Source organism: Anser cygnoides, chromosome 13 (genome assembly GCF_040182565.1).
Source record: "Anser cygnoides isolate HZ-2024a breed goose chromosome 13, Taihu_goose_T2T_genome, whole genome shotgun sequence".
NCBI lineage: Eukaryota > Metazoa > Chordata > Aves > Anseriformes > Anatidae > Anser > Anser cygnoides.
The window spans coordinates 13,719,246-13,740,644 of record NC_089885.1 but is presented as its reverse complement, the minus strand read 5'-3'; the positions used below and the strand labels follow the sequence as shown (position 1 = coordinate 13,740,644).

Sequence of the window (21,399 nt, the reverse complement as noted above, 5' to 3'; positions counted from 1 at the left end):
GAAACAACAAATGGCAAGCTGTCTCTAACCCCACAGACTTTCTCACTCTCGTTTTCTCTCTCACTTTGGAATAAAAAATGCAGTGCTCCCTGCTGAGTTCTCTTTAAAATTCACATTGTCTCTTCAAATAAAGGCTGGGAGGGTGAGGTAGTGCTTTGAAAACCAGAACTCAGTCATACATTGCAGGGCCAGATCCTAGAGGATTATTCTCTCTCAGGACACTTTATAACTTCATGAGAACTTCTGGCCTGGCTTGTCTCACCGGCCAGGCGTGAGCGGCCTCAGTGGACGGCAGGGTGACCCTCCCCGAGCCCACAGGTCGGAACCAAGCTTTTCACCCTGCTTTATCCTCTCCACCATGGCTGTCCCAGGCCGGGCTGTGGTTATGTGTCTTTCTGTGACTTTTGGTGTGGTTCCTCGACTGCAGCATCCTGCAAGCTGAGAGCTGCTGGCTTCACTGCTGAAAGGCTTCAGCTGAAGCACAATTCCTGGTCCCCCAAGAAGTGGCTGGTGGGGCAGCGTGACCGTGCCTTGCTGTCCGAGATGCTCTCGCCGGGGAAATGACTGGAGGGCCCTTTCCTCCGACCCACCTTGCACTGCATTGTATTGACAAAAGCTTCAAGGCTGGGGAGGGTGAAGTTGGCAACTTGCTTTGCCATAGTTGTTCTGTGTCTTTCCCCAGTGTTGCAAAGGGAGAAATGAGCATAATAAATGAGCATACTAAAACGTGTGTTTCTTTGTTTAAATGATGCTATCGCTACGCCATTACCCTGCAGCAGGGCGATCTACCCCTTTGGGCACTGTCCTGGCACAGCACCTGGCACAGACACAGGCACACTGAGCCCTCACCGTGCCAGACACTGCAGGGAAAAAGCAACAGCCGACAAAGGACAGGCAGCCTGCTGCTTTGCAACCTTTCCAGATGCAGGGGACACTCCACCTTTTTTGGAGAAAAAAAAAAAAAAAAACAGCAACCAACACCCCACTCCAGCACGTGCTGCGTTCCCCTCCCTGGGCTTTCCACCCTTGGCTCACTGAGAGCCAGGCCTGTGTCCGAAGGCTGCCAGCTCCTGTCCTGCCCCTGACACGGGTGTGGGGCCACAGCTGGGTTTGACCAAGGGCTCTTGCAGCACTGGGGGACCTGGCGTTAGTGTGGGACAACCGAGTTCCCCTGCCCCTCGCCTTTAGAAATCCTCTGTCAGAGGCTAACGATTTGCTTTTAATAGTGGAGCATCTTCACCTGAGCTTAAGCAGCCTGGCTAAGTGACATCGAAGCCCAGTGAAATCAGGATGGTGCCTGCCACTCTTGCAGTACTCTTTCCGTGCTTTTCAGTGCACAGCAGCAAGCAGCAGTTGTTGGGCTGAAACCGCTGGTGCCCCGGCACCCCAAGGCAGCGTGTACCAGCCGTCTGCCTTGCCTGTTTGCATTTATTGCCGTGCCTGTTTGTGGGGCTGGAAGGATGAGGGTGGAAGAGTGTCCGGAGCAGTTTGGGGGCTGTGCTCATGAGGCCTCTGTCCTGCCAGACTCTTGGAAACAGAGGATCGGTGGGGAAAAAAAAAAAACAAACAAAAAAGCACCACAGTCGGTTTTGAGTCTTTCACGCACGTAGTTCAAGCCTGTCACAGCGCCGTCAGAATTCACCAGATCCGTTAAACCTGGAGCAGAGCCGCACCATCTGCAGCTCCGGCCACAAAAGAACAGCCAGCCCAGCCGTTCCCAGCCCGGAGCGGGGCATTTCGCTTTCCCTCGTGGGGCATTTTGGAGCCGGCGTGGATGCCCGGCGGGGCGCCCCCAGGGCCAGGGGACGTTCAGCCCTGCGAGGCCCCGGGGGGGGGGGGGGGCTCGGGGGCTCCCCGCGGGGTCTGGAGAGGGGGCCACGGGCAGGGGGCGCCCGCTGGGGGGGGGGGGCACGCCGTCGGCGGGCGGGCTCCGCTTCGCTCCGCTCCTCCTGGCCGGGCGGGCGGATCCCGGCTCCTGATTTTCCCGGGGGCTGCAGAGGCTTGTCCCGGCCCTGCGCGATCCTGCTTGGCTGCCGCCCTCCCCGCCTCCCTCCTCCTCCTCCTCCTCCTCCTCCTCCTCCTCCACCACCCCATGTGCTTCCTGCCGGGCCAAGTTTGCAGAGCGCCGCCGCACGCCGGGCCAGCGGAGCGGAGCCGCAGCGGAGCGGGGCGCACGGAGCACGGCGGCGGGGCCGGGCCGAGCCGTGCCGGGCTAGGGCAGGGCAGGGCAGGGCAGGCTCGGCGGAGGGGCTGGCTCCGGCTCCGGCCTCGGGGCGCTCTCCCCGGCCCCTGCCCGCCCGCACCATGCCGCGGCGGCGCGGCTGCCTGCCGCCCCTCGTCTGCACTTTAGCCGCCCTCAGCCTGCCGCTGCTGCTGGCCGCCGAGCCCCGCGCCAAAAGTTGCTCCGAAGTGCGGAGGCTCTACGCCGCCAAGGGCTTCAGCCAGAGCGAGGCGCCCAGCCACGAGATCAGCGGTGAGTCGGGGGCAGCGCCGCCGCCTTTGTGCGAGCGCCGGACGGGCCCCGGGGAGCGCCCGCGGCTCGCCCAGCTCGGCACGGCCCGGCACGGCCCGGGCTGCGGGGGCACGGCACGGCTCGGCTGGGCTCCACGGGAAGCCCCCGGAGCGCAGCGGGGGCGCCCGGCTTCCCGGCACCGGGTTTGAGGCTCCCGGAGCTCGGCGCGGCTGCCCCCCTTCCTCGTGCCGAGCCGAGCCGTGCCGGGGCGGCGGGCGGGACCGCGCCTGTTGCCGGCTCCGCTCCCCTCCCCGCAGCCGGCTTCCAGCGCTCCGTGCCCCCGGGGCTGCCGCTGCCCCGCGGCCGGGGGGCGGCGCGGCGGGGAGCGGGACCCGGGCAGCGCTGCGAGGCGGCCGGGGCCGGGCAGGGCAGCGCAGCCCCCGCCGCAGCCGTCCCGCCCAGGTGCCTGCTGCTGCCGAAGTGAGGGGGAAATGATTCTTTTTTTTTCCTTTTTTCCTTTTTTTTTTTTTAACCTTCCCCTTTTTCCCCTCCACGTTCGTCCCGAGATAATCGCGCATCCCCGGGACAGGAGTGCTCGCAGCCGGCGGCAGTAGGAAATGGTAGCTAATGTGCTCACACCCAAAACATTTTATTCTTTTTGTTTCATCCTTCATCTCCCTCCCAGGGCTGCTGCTTTTATTTCCCCTTCTGAATGACCTACTGGACCGCATTCTCCGCGGAACAAAGGAAGTGCCTTTTTAGCTGGAATCCTCGGAGACCACCAAGGACTCCAGCTCATGCACTGCAATTTCGCACTACTTTCAACAATAACAAAAATGCATGACTGAATGGCTCAAAAATGTGGAGTGTTAGAGGCATTCATTTCAGTCTAGGACACTGTCACAACACAGACAGACCCCAAGTAAATACCTTTAGATGGCTAATATAGGAGCTGGGGGTAATCTTTACCATTGGTGTGCCCTCCAGATATGCATACATTATCCTTTTCACTGACAAACTAAAATGATTTCAGTCGGTTCCACTTTTATATTGTCAGACTAAAGATATGCGTTTAGCCTACATCTGTTTGAGTAAAATTGAGGGTCCGTTTACTTCTCCGAGAAATATTTTAATGAGAAACGTCTGACTGGTTGCAGTTAAAATACTCTCTCCACTTCACCCTCCCTGCTTCGTAAAATAGTCTCTAATAAATAGCCTTGTATTTGGTTCGAGTCCAGCCCTCGTGGGTGTAGGATCAGGGCACGGGCAGGCTTTCTCATATGCCCGGTATCTGGAAGGTTTGACCGTTTCCATATTTTGTGTATTGTTACTTAAGATGACTTGGCTAGCTTTGGAGGATGTCAGGACTAGATCCTGCTGGCAGGGCTTCCATCTGAGGCTCTGAAGCTGTTGTCGGTTTGACCCTGCCCTTTTGCAGTGAGGGGTCAGAGAAATGTGATGAGCAAGGTAAGATTATTTGACAAAAGAAGGGCTTTCTGTAGTGACATGCTGAAAATCTCAGCCGGGTTATATTGCTGTTCCAGGGGGGTGGGAGGTCGGTGTCTGGCCTCGCTTGGAAAGCAACAGGTCTCGTGAAGTTACGTTTCAAATGTCATCCTACCCTGCGGGGCATTTCGGAGGGGATGGTGGAAGTCCTTAAAGGAAGCATGCTGTGTACACCTCAGGTGCGATTGCACTTGAAATTAAAGCTCGCATCACCTGCTATAGTTTCATATTGCCCCTGCAAGTTTGGTGGTTTTGGCGCTGTTTTCGGTTTTGGTGTGGTGTTTAAAGGCTCCTGATCTCCCCTCTTGCTGCTCAGCCATTGTATGCAAATAGGGAGATGGTAACAGCTCATGCTGCTGCTGGCAGTTGACTTCCTGAGCATGCAGATAGTTCACCTGCTGCGGTGTCTGTGGGGGGTGCAGGATCCTGGGGGGGGGTCCCATCGAGCAGGGCACTAGGTCCTGATAACACTGAATGGAGGCTGAGGTCTGACACGAGGTCTAAAGGTCCCTAGTGCATATTGCATCTCAGAAATGAGTCACCCACCAAACCTGTGATTTCAGGTGGTGTTTCAGGTGATAGCGATGTGTTTTCACTCACCAGGGTGAGCTGGGAAGGCAGTAACCCACGAGGTTGGCTAATCAGGGAGAACGAGATAAACGCGGGTGAGGGAAGGAGCTGTGTGTTTTGACGTGCACGGCATTGGAGTGGCTCTGGAAATGAGATTTCTGCTTGGTAGCATCGCTCCCCTGGCTGCGACGTGGCTGAGAACAGGTTGGGGAGTGTTCAGTGGGCTGTAGTGCTGGTGGGGGAGGTACAGAAACACGGTTGTTACAGGGCATGAGTTCAGTCCAAAGTCTGTCAAGTTCTGCTCTAGATTTTAGTGCTGTTTCGGTAGATTGTCTGTTATTCTCCTGCAGAATTGCTTCAGAATGCAGTGCACGGGCAGAAACTTCCTAGCACCTCTCCAAAAAAGTGCCCTAAAACCTATGGCAAACTAGTTTCTGTGAGTCAGGTGAGTTCTTTACTGTTAAAGCAGGGCTTACTGATGTACAAAACTGTTGGCCTTGAATTGTCAAAGTGAAGCAGCATGGGCAGATATGTCCCTACCCTGAGCTGTGAGGCAGTGAGTGAAGCGTCCTCACTTGATGGGCTCAGGAGTCATTCCAGGATATAGTGGCATTTCTTTTTTTTTTTTTTTCCCATTTTTGTGTTCTTCTGGAGCAGTAGGTATGTGCAGTGTTTTTCCTTGCTGGAATGGGCATTTCCTTTAATCTTTTTATCCATGTCATTGCTGTTTTAGTTTCATTAAATGACTATTGTTTGTTCATAATTACCTAGGAGTTTCATTTAATATTTGTTTAGACTAGGTTTGGGACCTAATTAGAGTATGTGTAAATGATAGGTTATGTCTTGCAGACATACGTGGGCATTTCTGAAAGAAGTGCACAGCTGGTCAGCTCATGGCTTGCTTGATAAGAGGTGTATAATGTGTTCTTTGTAGTGTGGAATACAGAGAAATTGTTTCCTTTTATGTTAACTTGGTGTTGGAGGTGTAAAGAGATGTTAGTGTGAGAAATCTGCATGGAGGCATTTCATAAGTCGTGGCCCTTTGGTGCTGCCTTACATCTGAGTGATCTTTGGGAGCTTCTGCACCTATAGCCCCGTGGCGCTTTGTGTCTCAAAGGCAAAGGCTGCGACTTCAGGAGTTCACCCTTAAATCCTTGGGGAAGGTAACTGCATCCTGCCTGATATTTGGTGTGAGGTGCTGGGATGGTGGAGGTCTGGTGTTGCTCTGCAGGAGCTGGCTATTATTGGTGAGGTACCCTGCAGATGGGAACGGGGCAGTTCTGCAGTGCCTGTTCCAGGGGGATGGCCTGTGAATCAGTAAAGGGTTTCTTTTTTTTTTTTGGCTGCATTTCCCCAGCCCAGGCAGAGATGACTTGAAAAGATGTAGGTGAAAGTCTCAACTTCTTTTTGTTGGAAAAGTGGAGACTTCACACAGCATATGTGGTTGGGATTTTTTCATAAATTTCCTTTTAAAGGCTTTCTGTGCAAAGGGCACATCCCGGGAAGGTACTAGTCCTGCAGCCTGTTGCTGCTCACTTTGTTCATGCACTACCCAAAAGTATTGCTCTGTATTGAATCCACACGTCTCAGGGCCGTGGTTGTGGTGGAGCGTAATTCCCTGGGGCAACCGTCTGCAGTGGCTGCTTGCACCAGTTGGTCTTGTGCAGGATGAAATGCAAAGCGAGCTGGTGGTGGTGGCATCTGTGATGTGAGACCATGGTGGTGGCGGCATCCATAAGACCTTGGTAGGTGGCTGTTATTTAAAAAAAAAATAAAATACAACATTCCTTTTAACTGAGGCTCTTTCTTGCTCTAAGGTGTTAAATAGATGGAAATTTCTTCCCTTTTCCTACTAAGTGGAGGGAATAGGTGTTTCTTTTCCCTGATTAAAAAGAAAAAAGACCTTGCCAGTCAGTGGAAAAATGTTATAAGTTGACCTGTGAGTGTCCTATAGAAGTGTAATGAGTTCCTTCAACGGCACTGCTGTTCTGGTTTCTTCTTGTGTGGATTTCATGGGGGCTTGGAGGTAGACCTGGGGGAAACGCCAACCTTTGCACGGAGCTGAAAGCAGGCAGCACTCTGTGTGCTGTCTTAGCAGAGATACTCTTTGTCTCTCTATTTATACCAAGTAAATGGAATAGCTGCATCTGTTTGTCTGTGGTGATTGAGAGAGGTTCTTTCATCGTGACAGAGAAAATTGCTTGCCCTTCAATTTTGGGCTTAGGGGATTTAACAGCTACCCAGAGTAGCTGCTGGAGGGGTGCCCTGCTGCTTGCTCACCCCTGTTGTGTTTATAGTCGTCACCTGAGTGCTGTCACCAGTGTGCCCCCCAGGTGTGCCTTGGTTGATGGGAAAGGCCGCTCTCTCAACGTATAAAATTCTGCAAACGCTTCTTTACTTCTTCATGCGCTTCTCCTCGGCGGGAAGAGGCCACACGGAAAAGCTGTTGCTGGGCCTGGTCCTGGGTGGCGTTACTCGTGCCGCCTGGCGCTGCTGGGCCCGCTGCAGGATGTCTGCACAGAACAGCTCTGGGACTCGGAACCACAGAACAGCCCAGGCTGGAAGGCGCCTGGAAAGATCGTGAAGTCCGATCCTAAGTAGAAGGGAGCCTAGATGAGATTATCCAGCAGCCTGACCAACTGCATCTTGCAAACCTGCAGGGATGGGGATACTGCCACGTCCCAGGGGAGGCTGGGCCGGGCTTGGTGCGCTGCGAGGAGCACCAGACAAGGCCGCGTCCTCCTCACCTTCTCTTTGAAGGTGCGGAGCTCCCTGCCCACCAACAGCAGCTCTGTTGGCGATGGCTCTCATCGCACGGCTGTCCTGGCGGGTGGGGTGGGTTCTCGTGCCCGGCATGTATTAATAGAGCGATTGTCTGGCCACCCGTGGGTGGGGAGGTAGCTGTCGGAGAACGTCCTTGCGGCAAATGCGAGCACTGGCATGGAAAAGTAAATGAGAAAATCGCTTGAAGTATTTTTAGCTGCTTCTAATGTCATTTAGCAACTGGAAACAGCGGGGGGGAGCGGGAGAGGGGGGTTGAGCTGGCAGTATGCAAGCCACCCGTGGCCACTGGTAAGCGCCCGGTCCCGTCCGGTGGGGCCATCGCTCAACGAGCGCTTGAGGAGAGCCAGGGACGGCCTCTGAGCGCCTTGTTCCTCCAACTGCCGTGCACCCGGGACTCCGCTTTCTCTCTTTCAGCTTCCAGAGCAGCGTCTTGTTCGACTACAGCGGCGCATTGTGTCCTAGCAGACTGCAGCGCTAAGCATGTGGTTAACAGCAACTGCGCGCAGTGGTCCGGGCTGAGTGGGAGTATCGTTTTCCTTGGCAGACACTTCATAGAAAGTTCTGTTTTTTCTGCCAGAATAAGCAGTCATTACATTCCATACAATTCATAGTCAAATTATTATCTATTGTTAAAATTGCCTTAATTATCAGATGTTTCCTTAGACATGTAGCTGTTTTTTAAAAGGCTGAATAGAAGTGTGTACATTGTGCAGGAGGCCTGAGCTGCACAATGTTTCTAGTACTGTTTTGTAATTTCAGGGAGATTTTCTGTGGCTTTCATATGTCAACAGACTTTTTATTCTCACTGAAACTGCACCAGAGCACGGCCGAGGCGGCGGCGAGGCGCTGGGCAGAGCTGCCTTGCTGCGGGATGCTGCCTGTCCCTCCCCACCACCGGCAGCCACTGTGTGGGGCGGTGCACGTTATTCGCCCCTCGTAGCGGAGCAGTAAGGGGAGTTCAGGCTGGAAGTGCTGTGCAACCTACGTGGACGGAGGAGGTTTGGGCAGCACCCTGATGGAGCATCAGGGCTGCCCTATTTTCTGCAAAATCCTTCACCTCCTTCCAGAAGAGGAGTAATCCCCTGGGACTGATTCCCTGCTTTTTGTTCTGCCCTTTTTTTTTTTTTTTTAAATTCCTTTAAGGAAGTTCTTGTTAGCAAGAAAAAACCTCTGGGTGCCCCCCTTCCCAGCTCCCGGAGGCGCGGGGCTGCCAGCGCCGGTCTCCGGGGCAATAACCTCCTCGCATTCCTCACATTCCTTGTGCTTTCTCTTTCTTCTGAGATTATGAAGATAACTTCCTTCTCCCATTGCTAAGCAATGCGAGGGCCCGGGAAAACTCTTGAATTTTCCCCCCTGCTCCCTGAATTACTTTGTGAGCTCCGCTGAGATCCCCTGTAGCAACCACTTCCAGTCTGCACTGTTCACTGTTATTTGTGCATCTCTGGAAGAAAGCTGCTGCTTTTGTTGTTGTTATTTTTTAGTTATGAAGCACTTTAATTAAAAAAGAACAACTTTGTTGTAGCGTGTCTTACCTGCTTCCCAGTTTAAGGACTTTTCTTAATGTTTTGTGAACTGTTTTGCCTTCCTAGCAGAGGTTTCAAGCTGCCATCACTCTTGTTATTTTCCCCCCCACTTCACACACATGCAGTCTGGCAGAGCCTGTGGCAGAAGCACCGTGCTTATTCCAGGGGATTTTATTCTGGTTTAGCTCTTTCTGCTCCGAGAACGGAGCTTGGATAGAAGTAATATGCTGGCAAGAGGGGAGGAGGGATCGGAGGTTACACGCGTGTGGGGCTGGTGCCGGCCACTTGGGCTGTCAGCAGGCTTTGCCTCTACGAGGATGCAGCTACGTGGGTTTTCTTGGGATGACATTGTCTGTTTGCAAACGGCCGCGGCTGGCATCTCTGCCCACACCCCTCTGGTTTGTGCTGTGCGGCCCAGCACCTCTCGCATCCCTGCTGTACCTGGGAGGTGCTGAGACACGACCCATGGGTATGCTGGGGAAGTATTGCAGAGCCTCTTACCAGAAGCAAAATGGTGTCAAATTCCCCCCCCCCCCCCCCCACTGGCTTATTGAATAAAGCACTTCTAAAAATACTAGTTTCCATTCTTCCTGCTCAGTTTTTCAGTTTTTCTGTGGTTTGCATGTGCAGTGGTGGATGGACCAAGAGGTGTGCGAGTTTGGGGTGAGGCACCTCTCACTCTGCTTTTGGTGTAGGAAAGGTACGTGGTCAGCAGAGGAGCTGCCTGGACTGAAGGATGTTGAAGGAGTATTTCTCTTAATGTTTCCAATTTAGAAGTTGAGAATTGTCTGGATTTTAAGCAAATTCAGATGGGAGCAAACAATGATGAAATGTTTAAAATATGTTTCAACATTTTTGTGGGAATAGAAACTGTTCTTATACAGGCTAGGCTGCAGCCTTCGGGAGGTGAAAATATGTGGCCCTTACACATTGTCGGCATTGTTACTGCGTTTCTTCCCTTTTTTTAAATGCTCATAGGAAATTGGCTTTGGTAATTGAGTTTCTACAGAACCACAACATCCAATGGCTGTTCCTTTCCAGGGGTCATAGTTAGGTTAGTTTAAGTAATGTGCAGGAGGTTTAACCTCTTGTGGTTTGTAGTGCTATTCTAGAAATTGCTGGTGATTTGGGGTGTGTTAGAGTAACAGCTTCACAGGAAAACCCCAAATGTCAGGGTGTCTGGTTTTTGGAGAGCTCTGACCGCTTGCTCTGTGAGAGCCGGGCACCTTATGGTATGTCCCTCGAAGGGACGCTCTCGCTTTGGAAAATGCAGTTAAAGTCTTTATGGCCCACTGACTCTCCTTCTGAAAGAAGCCGGAATAACTGTCTGTGTATTGTTTACCCACGTTGACTTATAACATCCTCCTGCTCCAAAACACCTTTGTTTTGGGTCCTGCAGACCCTGCGCTTGCTGCCTGGTGCCAGGTCGCATTGCCCTGCATGGCTGGTACAACTCCCCCCCCCCCCCCCCCCAAAATCCAGGGATTTAGGGATTTTTCTGGCAGAGAAGGGCCAGCTTTAAGAAATTATGAGTTGGGGCTGGAGCTTGGTAGCATTGACAGTTTGGTATAAAAAGCTCTGTGTTGCAGGCTGCGATGACAGGCAGTGATAAATCACTCTTGGCTGGTGCTACAGGTTCCAATAATGGTGTTTTAAAAAGATTACATGGGTTTTAATGCAAACTTTTTGCGTCTTTGTACTGTCCTTTATGGGCTCCCTTTCTAAAGAGCGGAGCCTGTTTTGATTCAGCGTTCTTGGAATCTAAAGATGGAGCCAGAGTTTTACTGGGCTGAAATGCTGTTTTTTGCTTTTCCTACAAACACGAGGATCTTGTTGGAGTGTCTTTATAGCCAGCTGGCTACCAGGAGCCGTTTCACAAAGGCGCCTGTTTGTTTGTTTGTTTTAAAGGTAACTTTGCCTCATGGAGGATGAAAGAGCAAGAGGCTTTGCCCGGCTCCAGTGGGTGCTGTTAGAAAGAAGTTTCCCCGTGATAGGGAGAGGCTTTGCGTGATAGCAGTGAGGGGAAAAACAACCTTGGGCACATACCCTTCGTTTCCTTGGCCCGTTCCCATGGGAGGACTGGGCATTTGTATGATCAAAGGAACCATAACAATCAAAGGCCTGGTGGAAAATAATTCCCTTGCCAGGTACATGTGGGTACCTGGGGCTGGGCAGGGTTTGCCTTTGCTCCAAGATGTGTGGGGTGGCTGTTTGTTTTTGTTTTTTGTTTTTTGTTTTATTTTATTTTTAATTATTATTATTCCCACTGAGGATTGCAGGAGGAAAATGGACCATTTCTGGGGCCTGCCCTTCATTGTGGCATGGGAACAGCAGCATCTATCTGTGGGATGCTGGTGATCAGGGGGTGCTGGGGTGGCCCAGCTGTGCCGGGGCAAAGGCAGGCTCTTGCAGTGTGGTGACAGCTGCGCAGTGATGCTGGGCTAGGAGCAGCTTTAATTCCCTGGCAGCCCGCTCCAGCAAGGGACAGCCAGCGGCTTGCCCACCCGCCTGGCTGCAGGTTTCTGAGGGCGGCAGGTCCGGGGAGAGGACAAGGTGCCTTTGTCCGTGGTGGCCATGGTCTCCCGTCAGGGCACAAACCCCGTGCGCAGATAAGGGGTGGGAGCAGTGCCACCCGTTTTGTTTGGGTTGAAGGAAAACAAGCTGATTTTTGGCTCCGTTCAGACGTGGAGCTGCGAGTGCCACAGGACCATATGTTTTTCTCCTTGGCGGGGAGGGGGGGGGAAATGGCTTTGATAGTGTCTGCTAATGATTCAGGGCTGTTTACATAATAATAGTGGTTGGCTTTCATTAGCTCTCGTAAGGAGATAGAAGCAACCGTGCTAAAGGAAAGCTCTGTTTGGTTTCACACCGTTGTGGCAGGGGGGGCGGTGAGACTGGGCCGCGGCCCCTCGGCAGGCACAGCGATGGGCTCCCTGCTCCTTGCTGCAGAGGAGAGGGGACACGCAGCCTGGGCAGCCCCTGGAAGACCCAGGTAATGGTGCGGAGCATCATAACATCTCCACAGAGTGGAATTTACCTCTGGTTTGGGTGATTTCTCAGTGCAGTGCTTGATGTTTGCACTAAGAACTCTTGGCGTTACGTAGTGGCAAGGAAGGAAATCCACTGACCTGCTTCCACCAGGGGGAAAAAGCCGGGACGTTTCACCTATCGGAAGAACTGATCTGTACATCGCGGATATTGGTTGCGTGTGTGACGCTCCTGGATTAGATGCTGCAGCCTCACCTTGGTACGGCGCTTGTTTGCTTTCCGTGTCCGAATAATCGGGGAAGGGTGGTGTTTGTGCAGCATCTGCCTGCCACAGCTACCGCTGCCTGAGCAGGAGAGCCTGGAAACTGCTGGGGGACACAACCTAGCGCTGAGCTCTTACTAAATAAATAATGTTGCTCGATGGAGAATACAATAGCCTGAGTGCTACCTTTTGAAAAGGTGAAGTTGGATGTTGTTGCCCCCCCCCCCCCTTTTAACTCAACAGCGGGTGTGTCGTGGTTTAAGATCTGTGCCAGAGGCAGTGTGGGCACAGCTGACCCTGCAGGCACGGTGCCACTTTGAAGTGGGGTGAGTCCCGCGAGGTGCTCGCCTGTCCCCTTTGGCTGCAGATGGCTGTTTCTTTAGGAAAGTGTCCTAAAAAACACTAAAAAACGTGGTAGGTTAATGGCTCAGATGTTTGAGGGAGATCCCAAACAGAAGATGGATTCACCACCTTCTCCTCCAAACAAAACTTCTAAAAATCTTTTTCCATCCATTGTCTCAGTTCTGAACTGTTCCTGCGGCTCACTGTCCCAGCTGGTCCTTTGATAGGCAAGGAAGGAGCTAGCCCCAGATCTTGGGATTTCGGCTGCTCCTGATGAAGGGCCGGAGCTTGCAGGAACGTTGTGGCCACAGAGCCACCTGGGGCAGGCTCCTCACTGCGATTCGCCTGGGTGGGCTGGGGAAGGTGGCACTGTTCTCAGCTGCATGGCTTCAGGTAATTAAGGAGGGTTAATTGAAGAGCGGTGGCTTGGCGGGTGGCTGGCTGAAAAAGTGAAGGGATGGGGGCTCAGTGCTGTTCCTGCCCCCGCTGAAACCACCCCGCTGAAGGGACGCAGGGAGCCCTGTGGAAGGGGCACAGCTAGCAAAACTTCGCATAACTCAGTCCTCCGCTTTATTAAAGGCTCCTTTATAACGTTCTGTCCTAACACCCGCCAGAACAGCCGGCCTTTTCAGCAGCCTGAAACCTCCCTTGCCGGGAAGGCTCCCGAGCGGGAGCAGCCGTGCTGGCACGGCGCTGCTCCAGACCGTCGCCGACGCTGCTTGGAAAACCCAGCCTGCGTGCGGGCGAGGATGCCAGGCACGGCTGGCGCTCCATGGACAGGGTTTTCCAGGGTTTCCAAAGCCAGAGATGGGTCTGCTCGCCAGGCAGCGAGCTCAACAGGCAACTGAGAAATAGCTGTGGCGTGTAAGGGTTAATTTCTAGGTATTAAAATATGCACAAAAGGTTAAATGGGACTTCCTCCGTGTCAATGAATTACGGCTTTAAAATATTTGCATTCTTTCCTGAAAGATTTAGGAATAATTATATAGCACTCAGGGGCAAGGCATTGCCAGATAAACTTAACAACTCTATAATTTGTACTCGAGGCAGGGTTTCCTGTAAATGATAGCTTTGTTTAATTTTACAATACTGCTTCCAAATGTTTGCTGGTTATGAATTGCCAACCAAAATGGACTTGTGAATCTGGAAGAGTATTTGTTTGTTTGTTATTGGAGACAGTAAAAGCTGCTGAATTAGGCTAAAACTTGGCATCTCGTTTAAAACTTCTAGGTATCCTCTCCCATGCGGGGTTGTTGGGGTGAGCAGCCGAGGTACGGTGCTTGCAGCTTTCCTGCTTACTGTACAGAGTCCCTGAGCTGCTCCGGGGTCTCTTCCTGCTCAGCGTTTCTTTTTCTGGGTTTGAGAAAGGAGCGCTGCAGTTTCAGTGCACATACTTTATTTCCATTACTCAAAGCCGGAGTCATGCATAGTTACAGCCAGAGACACTTCAGCAGCTCTGGGGATAACAAGATAGCTGACAGATTGGAATGCGGATTTATCAGGGGTAAAAACTGGCAAAATTCCTTATTTCTGATTCTTCTTCTTAAATGGACCCTTCATGTTCCTGCTGTATGAGGCCACCGAAAGTTTTAACCCTTGTGTTCCCCAGCTAAATCTAGGGATTCGCACTGGAGCCACATTCGTGTTTTCTCTGATTAAATTGCTCAGTCTCAGTTTATGGGTGTTTCTCGTTTCTCTCTCTCTCTCTTTTTTTTAAAGTGAATCTCTTCCAGAAATGTTTTCAATGGGTTTTTATTTTCAAGTGCAGGCCTTTTTACCAGATGTGTGGCTGAGCGACCACAGAATGTAAATTTTACTGTATATTGCCTTTGGACTGGCAGTTTGAAAGACTACTGGGCAGTTAACATAGGAGGATTGTGTCATGAAATCCGCTTCCTTGGGATTTGATTCGTATTAATTTCTTTCAGAGCAAATCACACTTGCGCTACATCAAAATGCAATTGAAGCCTACTTTTCTTGTGCATTTGTTAGGACCTGGAAATTGTGTACATTGATATGAGAAACAGGCCATCTTTAGCTATGTGTATATATGTGTATGTTAATGTTCTGAGACATCGAGCATTGTCTTTGTGGGAAACAAGTTATAAGACAAGAAGCACGCTTGGAAGTTGAATAATGTGAAATCCCTCAATTACGGGAGCTAGGTTCAGAAGACGAGATGAGCTGTTTAGCAGGAGAGTTTCAAGTTAAATTTTAACCTCGGAGAATTCCCGAAATCTGCTGCGAGCAGCTGCTGGTGCAGCAAGATGTGCTTCGTGGCAGCCCCAGGCGGGGGGCCGGGTCTGGCGCCCCGCTCTGACATAGCTGTCTGCAGGGTGGGTATATTTGGAGCTGGTGGTTGCTCCTGTGGTTGTGCGTCTCGACCGGAGGAGAATGAAGAGAACATCGCTTTTTATTTGAAAAGGAAAGGATTGCTCAAGGATTGCAAAACACTTTGTTTTGGAAAAATATCATTGTTTGAAAATAGCGTGGGAGCGGGAGAGGGGCTGTCTCTGGGTGCTTCTGGACCAGTTTTGTGATGGTGCACCGGTGGGACAGGTCCTCCATCCCCCTCAGGACACCCGGACAGTGCAGGAGACCCATGTTACAGCCTTGCTGCAGCCCTGGCAGCATCGCTTTGTGTTGGCTGTGGGTCGTTAAACGCCTCCCTGCTGCAGGGACTTCTCGTCTCTCCTCTGTTCTTTTTTTAGCTCCAAACTTTTTATAGTGTTGCTGCTTCAGGAGGTGCTTGGATAACAAAGCAGCCAAGGGGATGGGAGGAGAGAGACCCTCTCCCAGCTTGGGAAAGACTAACAACTTCTAAACCTGACCTAAAAAAACCTAAACCTAAACCTGACCGACCCTTCTAATCGGCACTGCTGACTGTCCTGGGTGGGTGAGGGTGGCTCTGGCATGGCACAGGTGAATGTCCCATTGCTCTGCCAGCCCCCAGCATGTGGACAGGGTGTTCCTCTGTTGCTGCCCCTGTTGTGGGCTCCCTCCCTGGGGTTTGCCCTGCGCTGGGGGCTGTTTACCTTTCCGTGAGCGGATTTAGTGCTGCTGCCTGGGAGAGGGGTGGCAAAGGTCCTGTTTGCACTCCCTCCTCCCCCCAGCTGAGCCAGGCTGCTCGGGGCATGCTTAAAAAGACAAAATTGACCCATTTGATACCTGCCAGTAAAAGCCTGGATGGGGTTGTCCCGTTACGATAAGGTGCTTCCAGACGGGCTTGTTTCTTTTCCACGCTGCTGAACCAGATCGCGCTGCCCTCGTGTAGCTGTTTGCGCAGCCACGGCCGCTGTGCACGTGCAGTCACTGAGCTGTAGCGTGGGGGTGATGTTGCCAAAATACAGGTTCAGTGGTGGAAAGTCTCTGCGATACCTGGGCTTCTCTTCTGCACTCAGTGCTGAAGTCTCCCAGCTTTGCTTGTTCCAAAATGCCTACGAAGGGATGCAATACTGTGTTGGTTAGAGGGAAGAGACCTTCCTGGGCAGGGAAGATGGGGCATAGGGCTGTGACTGGGAGGCCGACTTAAGTTTTGGTCCCCTTCCAGGCTCGGGGCAGGGCAGGGGTGGCTCAGCATGGGAGGCAGTACAAGCCCCGAGATGGGCACCAGGCAGGAGAGGTGCTGTGTGTCCCTGCACACCTCCTGCTCCTGTCTTCAGGAGGTGAAATACGAGTTTGGAAGGAAGACTTGGGAAACCAGAAGGATGGGCTCATCTTAAGAGACTGAAACGGCCTCCTGTGCTCCCCTGCCCTCCTCGCGGGCAGTTGTCCTCTGCAGCCACATGCTCCGTCTGGGACTCCCCGGACCATCCTGGGAGGATTTTGCTCGAACAAAGCTTGTGGTGAAGAAGCCGGCTTGCAAATTGTTGAAAAGATGTTGAGATTTATCTATGCTAATGTGATGAGGAGTGCCCGTGTGAACCTGCAGGCAGATAACGCCGGTGTTCACAGCTGCACCGGGTGGCAGATACGGTTCTTGTCTGCTTTGTGGGGGAGAGGAGGAGGAATTCTTAATTTTGAGATAGCCTTATCTTAATCCTTTCTCCCCTCTCTCCTGCCCCCCTTCTCACCCCTTCCAGGGTGGGTTAAACTGTTCAGCTTTGCCTTTTCCACAAATACTGACCGCCGCCTGGTTCCAGACCAGGGGAATATATGAGGGGTCTGTTCCACCAGCGGGATGTTTTTTTGGACATAGGTCACATTATGCTGGCTGAGCACAGTGCGCTGCTTGTGTGAGCTGGGTGGCTTGGACAACAGATACCCAGGCAGTTAAAAAAAAAAAAAAAAAAAGGTAATGCTTGGTGGGAGTAGCAGGCAAGGGCTTAAAAGCACATTTTTCAGGTAAAAACCTTATTTACAAACTCGGCTGTGGTCTTAGCTCCAAGGTGATTTATTTAAGGGGAGATGAAGGTGGGACATGGGAGGTGTAGGTGATGGTTCAGACTGTCTCTGGGGCTTGGGGGCCGTGCTCTGGTCCCAGAATTTTTCGTCCAGATAAATGCCCCTAGGTAGGTGGCAGCAACCTCAGGCTCAGCTGTGGTGGAATCAGCAGGCTGACGTCCTGCTGCCTTGCCCTGGGAGAGGCCTGGATCAGTGCCTCTCGCTTCTCTGTGCTGCGGAAGGGATGTACATCCCCTTCTTCAAGGGGCCAAAGCCATTTCTAGAGGCTTGCTGTTGTGGCATGGGGCTCTGCTTGCCGGAGGGAGGATTTCGTCTTGCAGTGGCCCGATTTCAGGCAGTTTCAAAGGTCTTGGGAAAGTTTCACCTCATGTTTTTGGTGCTAGACTTCATCTGTCTCCGGTTGCACTGCTTATTTGCCTTTCTCCATGCGATGTTTTAGGCCCAGCCGTGCGCGTTTTTGGAGGTTTGTCATATTTACACTAGCAGTTCTCAGAAAGTTCAGCTGAAAAGCAGCTTTTCTTCCTGGGAAAAGCCAGGAACCGCTAATGTGAAATCTTTGTGTATAAAGTTGCCTTTCTCTGCTTATAAACAGTGGCCCTAGGATGGATGTGTGGTGGACCTGTTTAGATTTAAATCTGACCCACCTCCTTGTTTTCGGTGCTGACTTTCTCTTTGAGGAACGTGTTCTTTCCTGCCTTTTGCAACAACACGTGGTGTGAGTTTTTAACCTTTAAAATTGGAAAGTCATGTCATATTGCAGTGTCCTGCCGTAGACGGCAGCGTATGATTTTTCCCCACAATGCTGTATACACGGCTTGCTTGGGAAGTTCCCGTGTAGCCTTCCTGCCAATGGGTAGGCCAGCTGGGCAGGGTGGGGGGCTATGCTGTGGCTGGGAGGGCAGACCTCAAGGTAGTGGAGATGACGAATACCATGGTTGGTTTGGCTGTCCTCTATCCCGTAGTGGAAGGAGTGTGTTTATGGCCATCTCTGGCCTTCTGAGGTTGTTGGTGGTGAGTGGAGCAAGGCTGGAAATCTGTGTGTGTGTGTGTCACTGAATTAATTTGGAGTGAGAGTTTTGCCAGCTTTATATGGTCTCTTGGCCGTGTGCAGAAATAGAATATCCTTGGACAAACGTCCTACCCCTGTGAGCTGGCCTCCTTGTACTGATCTTCCTGTGTCTTCTGTCAAAGCAATGTGGCTTTCTCAGGCTGGCTGGATTATAAGGATCTGATAGCTACAGAGAGCCCATCACATGTCCTGATAACCCCTGGTAAATCTGCAGGAGAGGGTGAGCCGGGAAGCCCTTGTGCGTGCCTTGGCCTTGCAGCTGTGACAGGAGGCGTGAGACCGAGCTCTGATGGCTGTCCCTCCCAGAGCCCTTCATCTGGGCTTGTTTTCCCCACCCTGGCTTGCGTCAGATTGATGTGAGGTAATTATTTCTGAACCCCTTTGGGTTGGTGACTCCGGACCAGCTGCAGTTGGGAAGGAGGTTCTGCAGTGAGGAGCGGAGGGAAGATGTGGAGCAGAGCCACATCACACATGGCCGCGGCTACTCTGGTCCCATCAAAGTCAGGCTGGCCCAGGGTTTGGCAATGTCGGTGGTGAAAAAAGTAAAGCCTTAGTGTGCTTTTGCGTACAGGGCTGAAAATGCCTGAGTCTACCTTGCTTTCTCTTGTTTTTATTTTGGGAGTGTGCATCCACCTGCACAGACTGACAAAGCTGCTCTGCATCCTCTACAAGAGAAGCCTCCTAACTGAAATATTAGGTCCAAAGCTCGGACAAGCTGTAGGTTTGGCTTTCTGGGGAGAGGGCTATGCCTGTGTCTGGGCTGAGAAAGCACATCCTTGTGCTGAGCTAAACTGGAGAGAAGCCTGTGGAACTGCAGGTGTGGACCAGAGTGAGTGCAGTGCCTTCTCCCTGGCTGCCAAAATGTGCATCGTGTTGCTGTGAAAATGTCTCGTGGAAAACTTTCTGCTCGTAAGAAATTTCATGCATGTCTGCCCAAGACCTGCTTTTGGACTCAATGTTGTTTTCTAAACAAATGAGGCTTTTTGGTCCTTGAAGGGGAATGGGGGGCACTAACCATTCTGCCGCCTAGCAGCCCATCAGCCCTAGCTGATGAGCTATGAGCTGGTGAAGGAGATAATTTGTTGAGCAGGAGCTGAGCACTGAAGTGAGTAATAGCTCTCCTGAACTCCCTTATTTTGTGGGCCCCCTAAAAAACGATTTCCAGAGGAGCCACAGCCCCCTGCATCTCAGGCTTGTCTCCTGCCTCTGTGTGTGCTTCCACAGACCCCTCTAGTCGCCCCAGTACTGCAGATCACAAACTGAGTATTAAAAGTTTCGTAAGAGCCAAACTGTCTTGGGGGGGGGAGTATGGATTCAAAATGCATTTGAATAATCTGGCATTTTTTATATCTTTTTCCAGTGTCTCTTAACCTGCTATAATTCTTAAGTTATCTCTGCTATTACTGTGCTTGGCAAGCTCTGTAGGCAGAGGAAGTGTTTATTCATGTGGGTTTTACATAGATAAATACAGTTGTGAAGTAGTATTGACACATGGAAATGTTCGTGGATGCTTAGAGAAGAATCACCTGCTTTGTGATAGCTCTGTGTCAGTTCCTTGGTTTGAATGTCTGTACAAAATCCAGTCCGAACAAAGCATGTTGTAGAAAAGGATGCATATTTCTTTGGCTTAAAAAGAAGAGAAAAAAACCCTAAAACATACATACACGCACGCCCTTAGTAAATGTTTTGTGCACGTCAGAAACAAAAGCACCAACATTTGCTTGTCAGAGCTAATAAAGTGTGCTTGGATCTTAATTTTTCTGCTTGATTTCACAAAGTAATTGAAACTTCCTTTTTTGCTGCAAGCTTTTTTCTTTTTTTTCTTCTTCTTTCTCCTTTAAAGTTTTTAAAAGAACATCTTTTGGTCAGTGAGTTTATGGAATTTTGCTCAGGAGGCAGATGCAGTTCGAGCTCACTGAACAAGTGGTCACTCAAAGCTCACAGGACAAATCGCTTGTCTCTGCAAGTCATTTCTCCAAGTTGAAAAACACCTAGACCAAATAAACCTTGAACTAGAGGTTTTATAGGAGCTTTTGAGCATGTAAGTGAAGCTTTTGTAATCACGGTAATCTGATAAAACCTTAAAAAACAGGGGTCCCATAAAGAAAATAGTAGTTGCACTTGAAGTGATAAAAGCCACATCTGGCAAACTTTGCTTGCTACCTCCTGATGACCTGAGAGAGAGGCAAACAACCCCTGCTGGAGAGGCAAGGACGCCGTAGCCCTGTGCGGCGGTGCCGTGCCCAGCTGTGGGCACGCGGCCATCCAGCACCCGCCACCGGGCAGGCAAAATAGTTCATTTAAGAATGAAGCAGCGGCTTTTGAGGGAGGAACAAAGCATTTGTCGGAGTGGAGGAGAGGGGAAGGAGGCTGTGGTGGTGCTTTAGAGGCTGGCCGACTTGAGAGGTGTTTTCCTGCTGTTAGATGCAGCCCGTCCTCTAGTTTGAGCTTGCAAATTGCACGAATATTATGTATTGTGATCCGCCCCTGAGTAAGCATGGCATATTGAGTTTTAGAGGTTAGAATAAGGAGGGGCTGCATAATTGAAAACAAACAAACAGCAAAGACAAAAAAAGAAACATAAAACAGCAAACCCAAACCCACAAATAGAAAACAGACTTTCCAGATTGATTAGTTCAAATTTGTTTATTTGAAGTACCAAAAGTTAGCATCATCACTCTTTTGGGGTGTCTCTCAAATTTGGCAATATGTTGACCATGTGTTTTCAGATGATCTTTTCACAAGAAACTGTTTTTTCTTTTTTTTTTTTTGTTGTGGGGGGAGGGTGTTCCTGCCTTAAACGTTGAATTGAAAGGAGTAAGGCAGACTGCAAAGACTAATTTGCAGTCTTGACACGCAGGTGCTGTTCTTGAAGGAATTATGCTCTGTAAAAACTTCTGTTTCAGGGAGGATTTTCCTTGGGTGTGTTAAAGAGCACTGAGTGTTTCCTGTAACTTCTAAGACATGCTACTGTTAACTTTTTTTCCGTGTCCCTGCTGGAAGCAGGTTTAAGAACAATAATGCACTTACTGGCTTCAGGAGGAAGTGAAGAGCTGCAATGAGCTGCTGATAAGGTCTAATTTTACTTTTGGTTCTCAGGGTGTTAGGACTGGAAGTTGTTTCCTACCTGCAGTAACGGATCGGTAGCTCAGCTGTAATAATTCACATATTTGGCTGAAACACCACTAAGCCCCCAGACGGAGGAATTACAGCTTCAGCCTATTAACTGTTGGCCATTAATGAGCCAGGTATAAATGCCGTGATTGTGCTTGAAATTTCTAAGCCGAATCCTCTGTATTTGATGTAAGAACGTCTCCTAAGGAAAATCAGCTAACTTCTCAGGGTTTTCACCTTTCCTCTTTGGGATGGAGTAGTACACTTCAGGTCAGGCTGATACCATCTCATGCATTTGTGCTATCAAAGCTGGTGGAAGTTCCCCGCCGCTCTGGCAGCCCAGCTCCGATGTTCTCTCACATCCAGGCGCCTTGTTTATCTTTGA

The 21,399-nt window shown here is 51.0% G+C and overlaps 1 protein-coding gene across 2 annotated transcripts in view; it reads left to right on the top strand.

The window, feature by feature from the left end:
• Positions 1 to 2,131: 2,131 nt before the first annotated feature.
• GPC4 (glypican 4) overlaps positions 2,132 to 21,399 on the top strand; it is a 69,841-nt gene continuing 50,573 nt past the window's right edge. The window contains exon 1 of one of the 2 annotated variants that reach the window (XM_048076718.2): positions 2,132 to 2,473. In XM_048076718.2, coding sequence (XP_047932675.1) covers positions 2,305 to 2,473 — 169 coding nt within the window. In that variant the 5' untranslated portion in view covers positions 2,132 to 2,304. Of the gene's footprint in view, positions 2,474 to 4,662; positions 4,733 to 21,399 lie in introns of those variants that run through there. The other variant, XM_013183374.3, reaches the window with a different exon arrangement.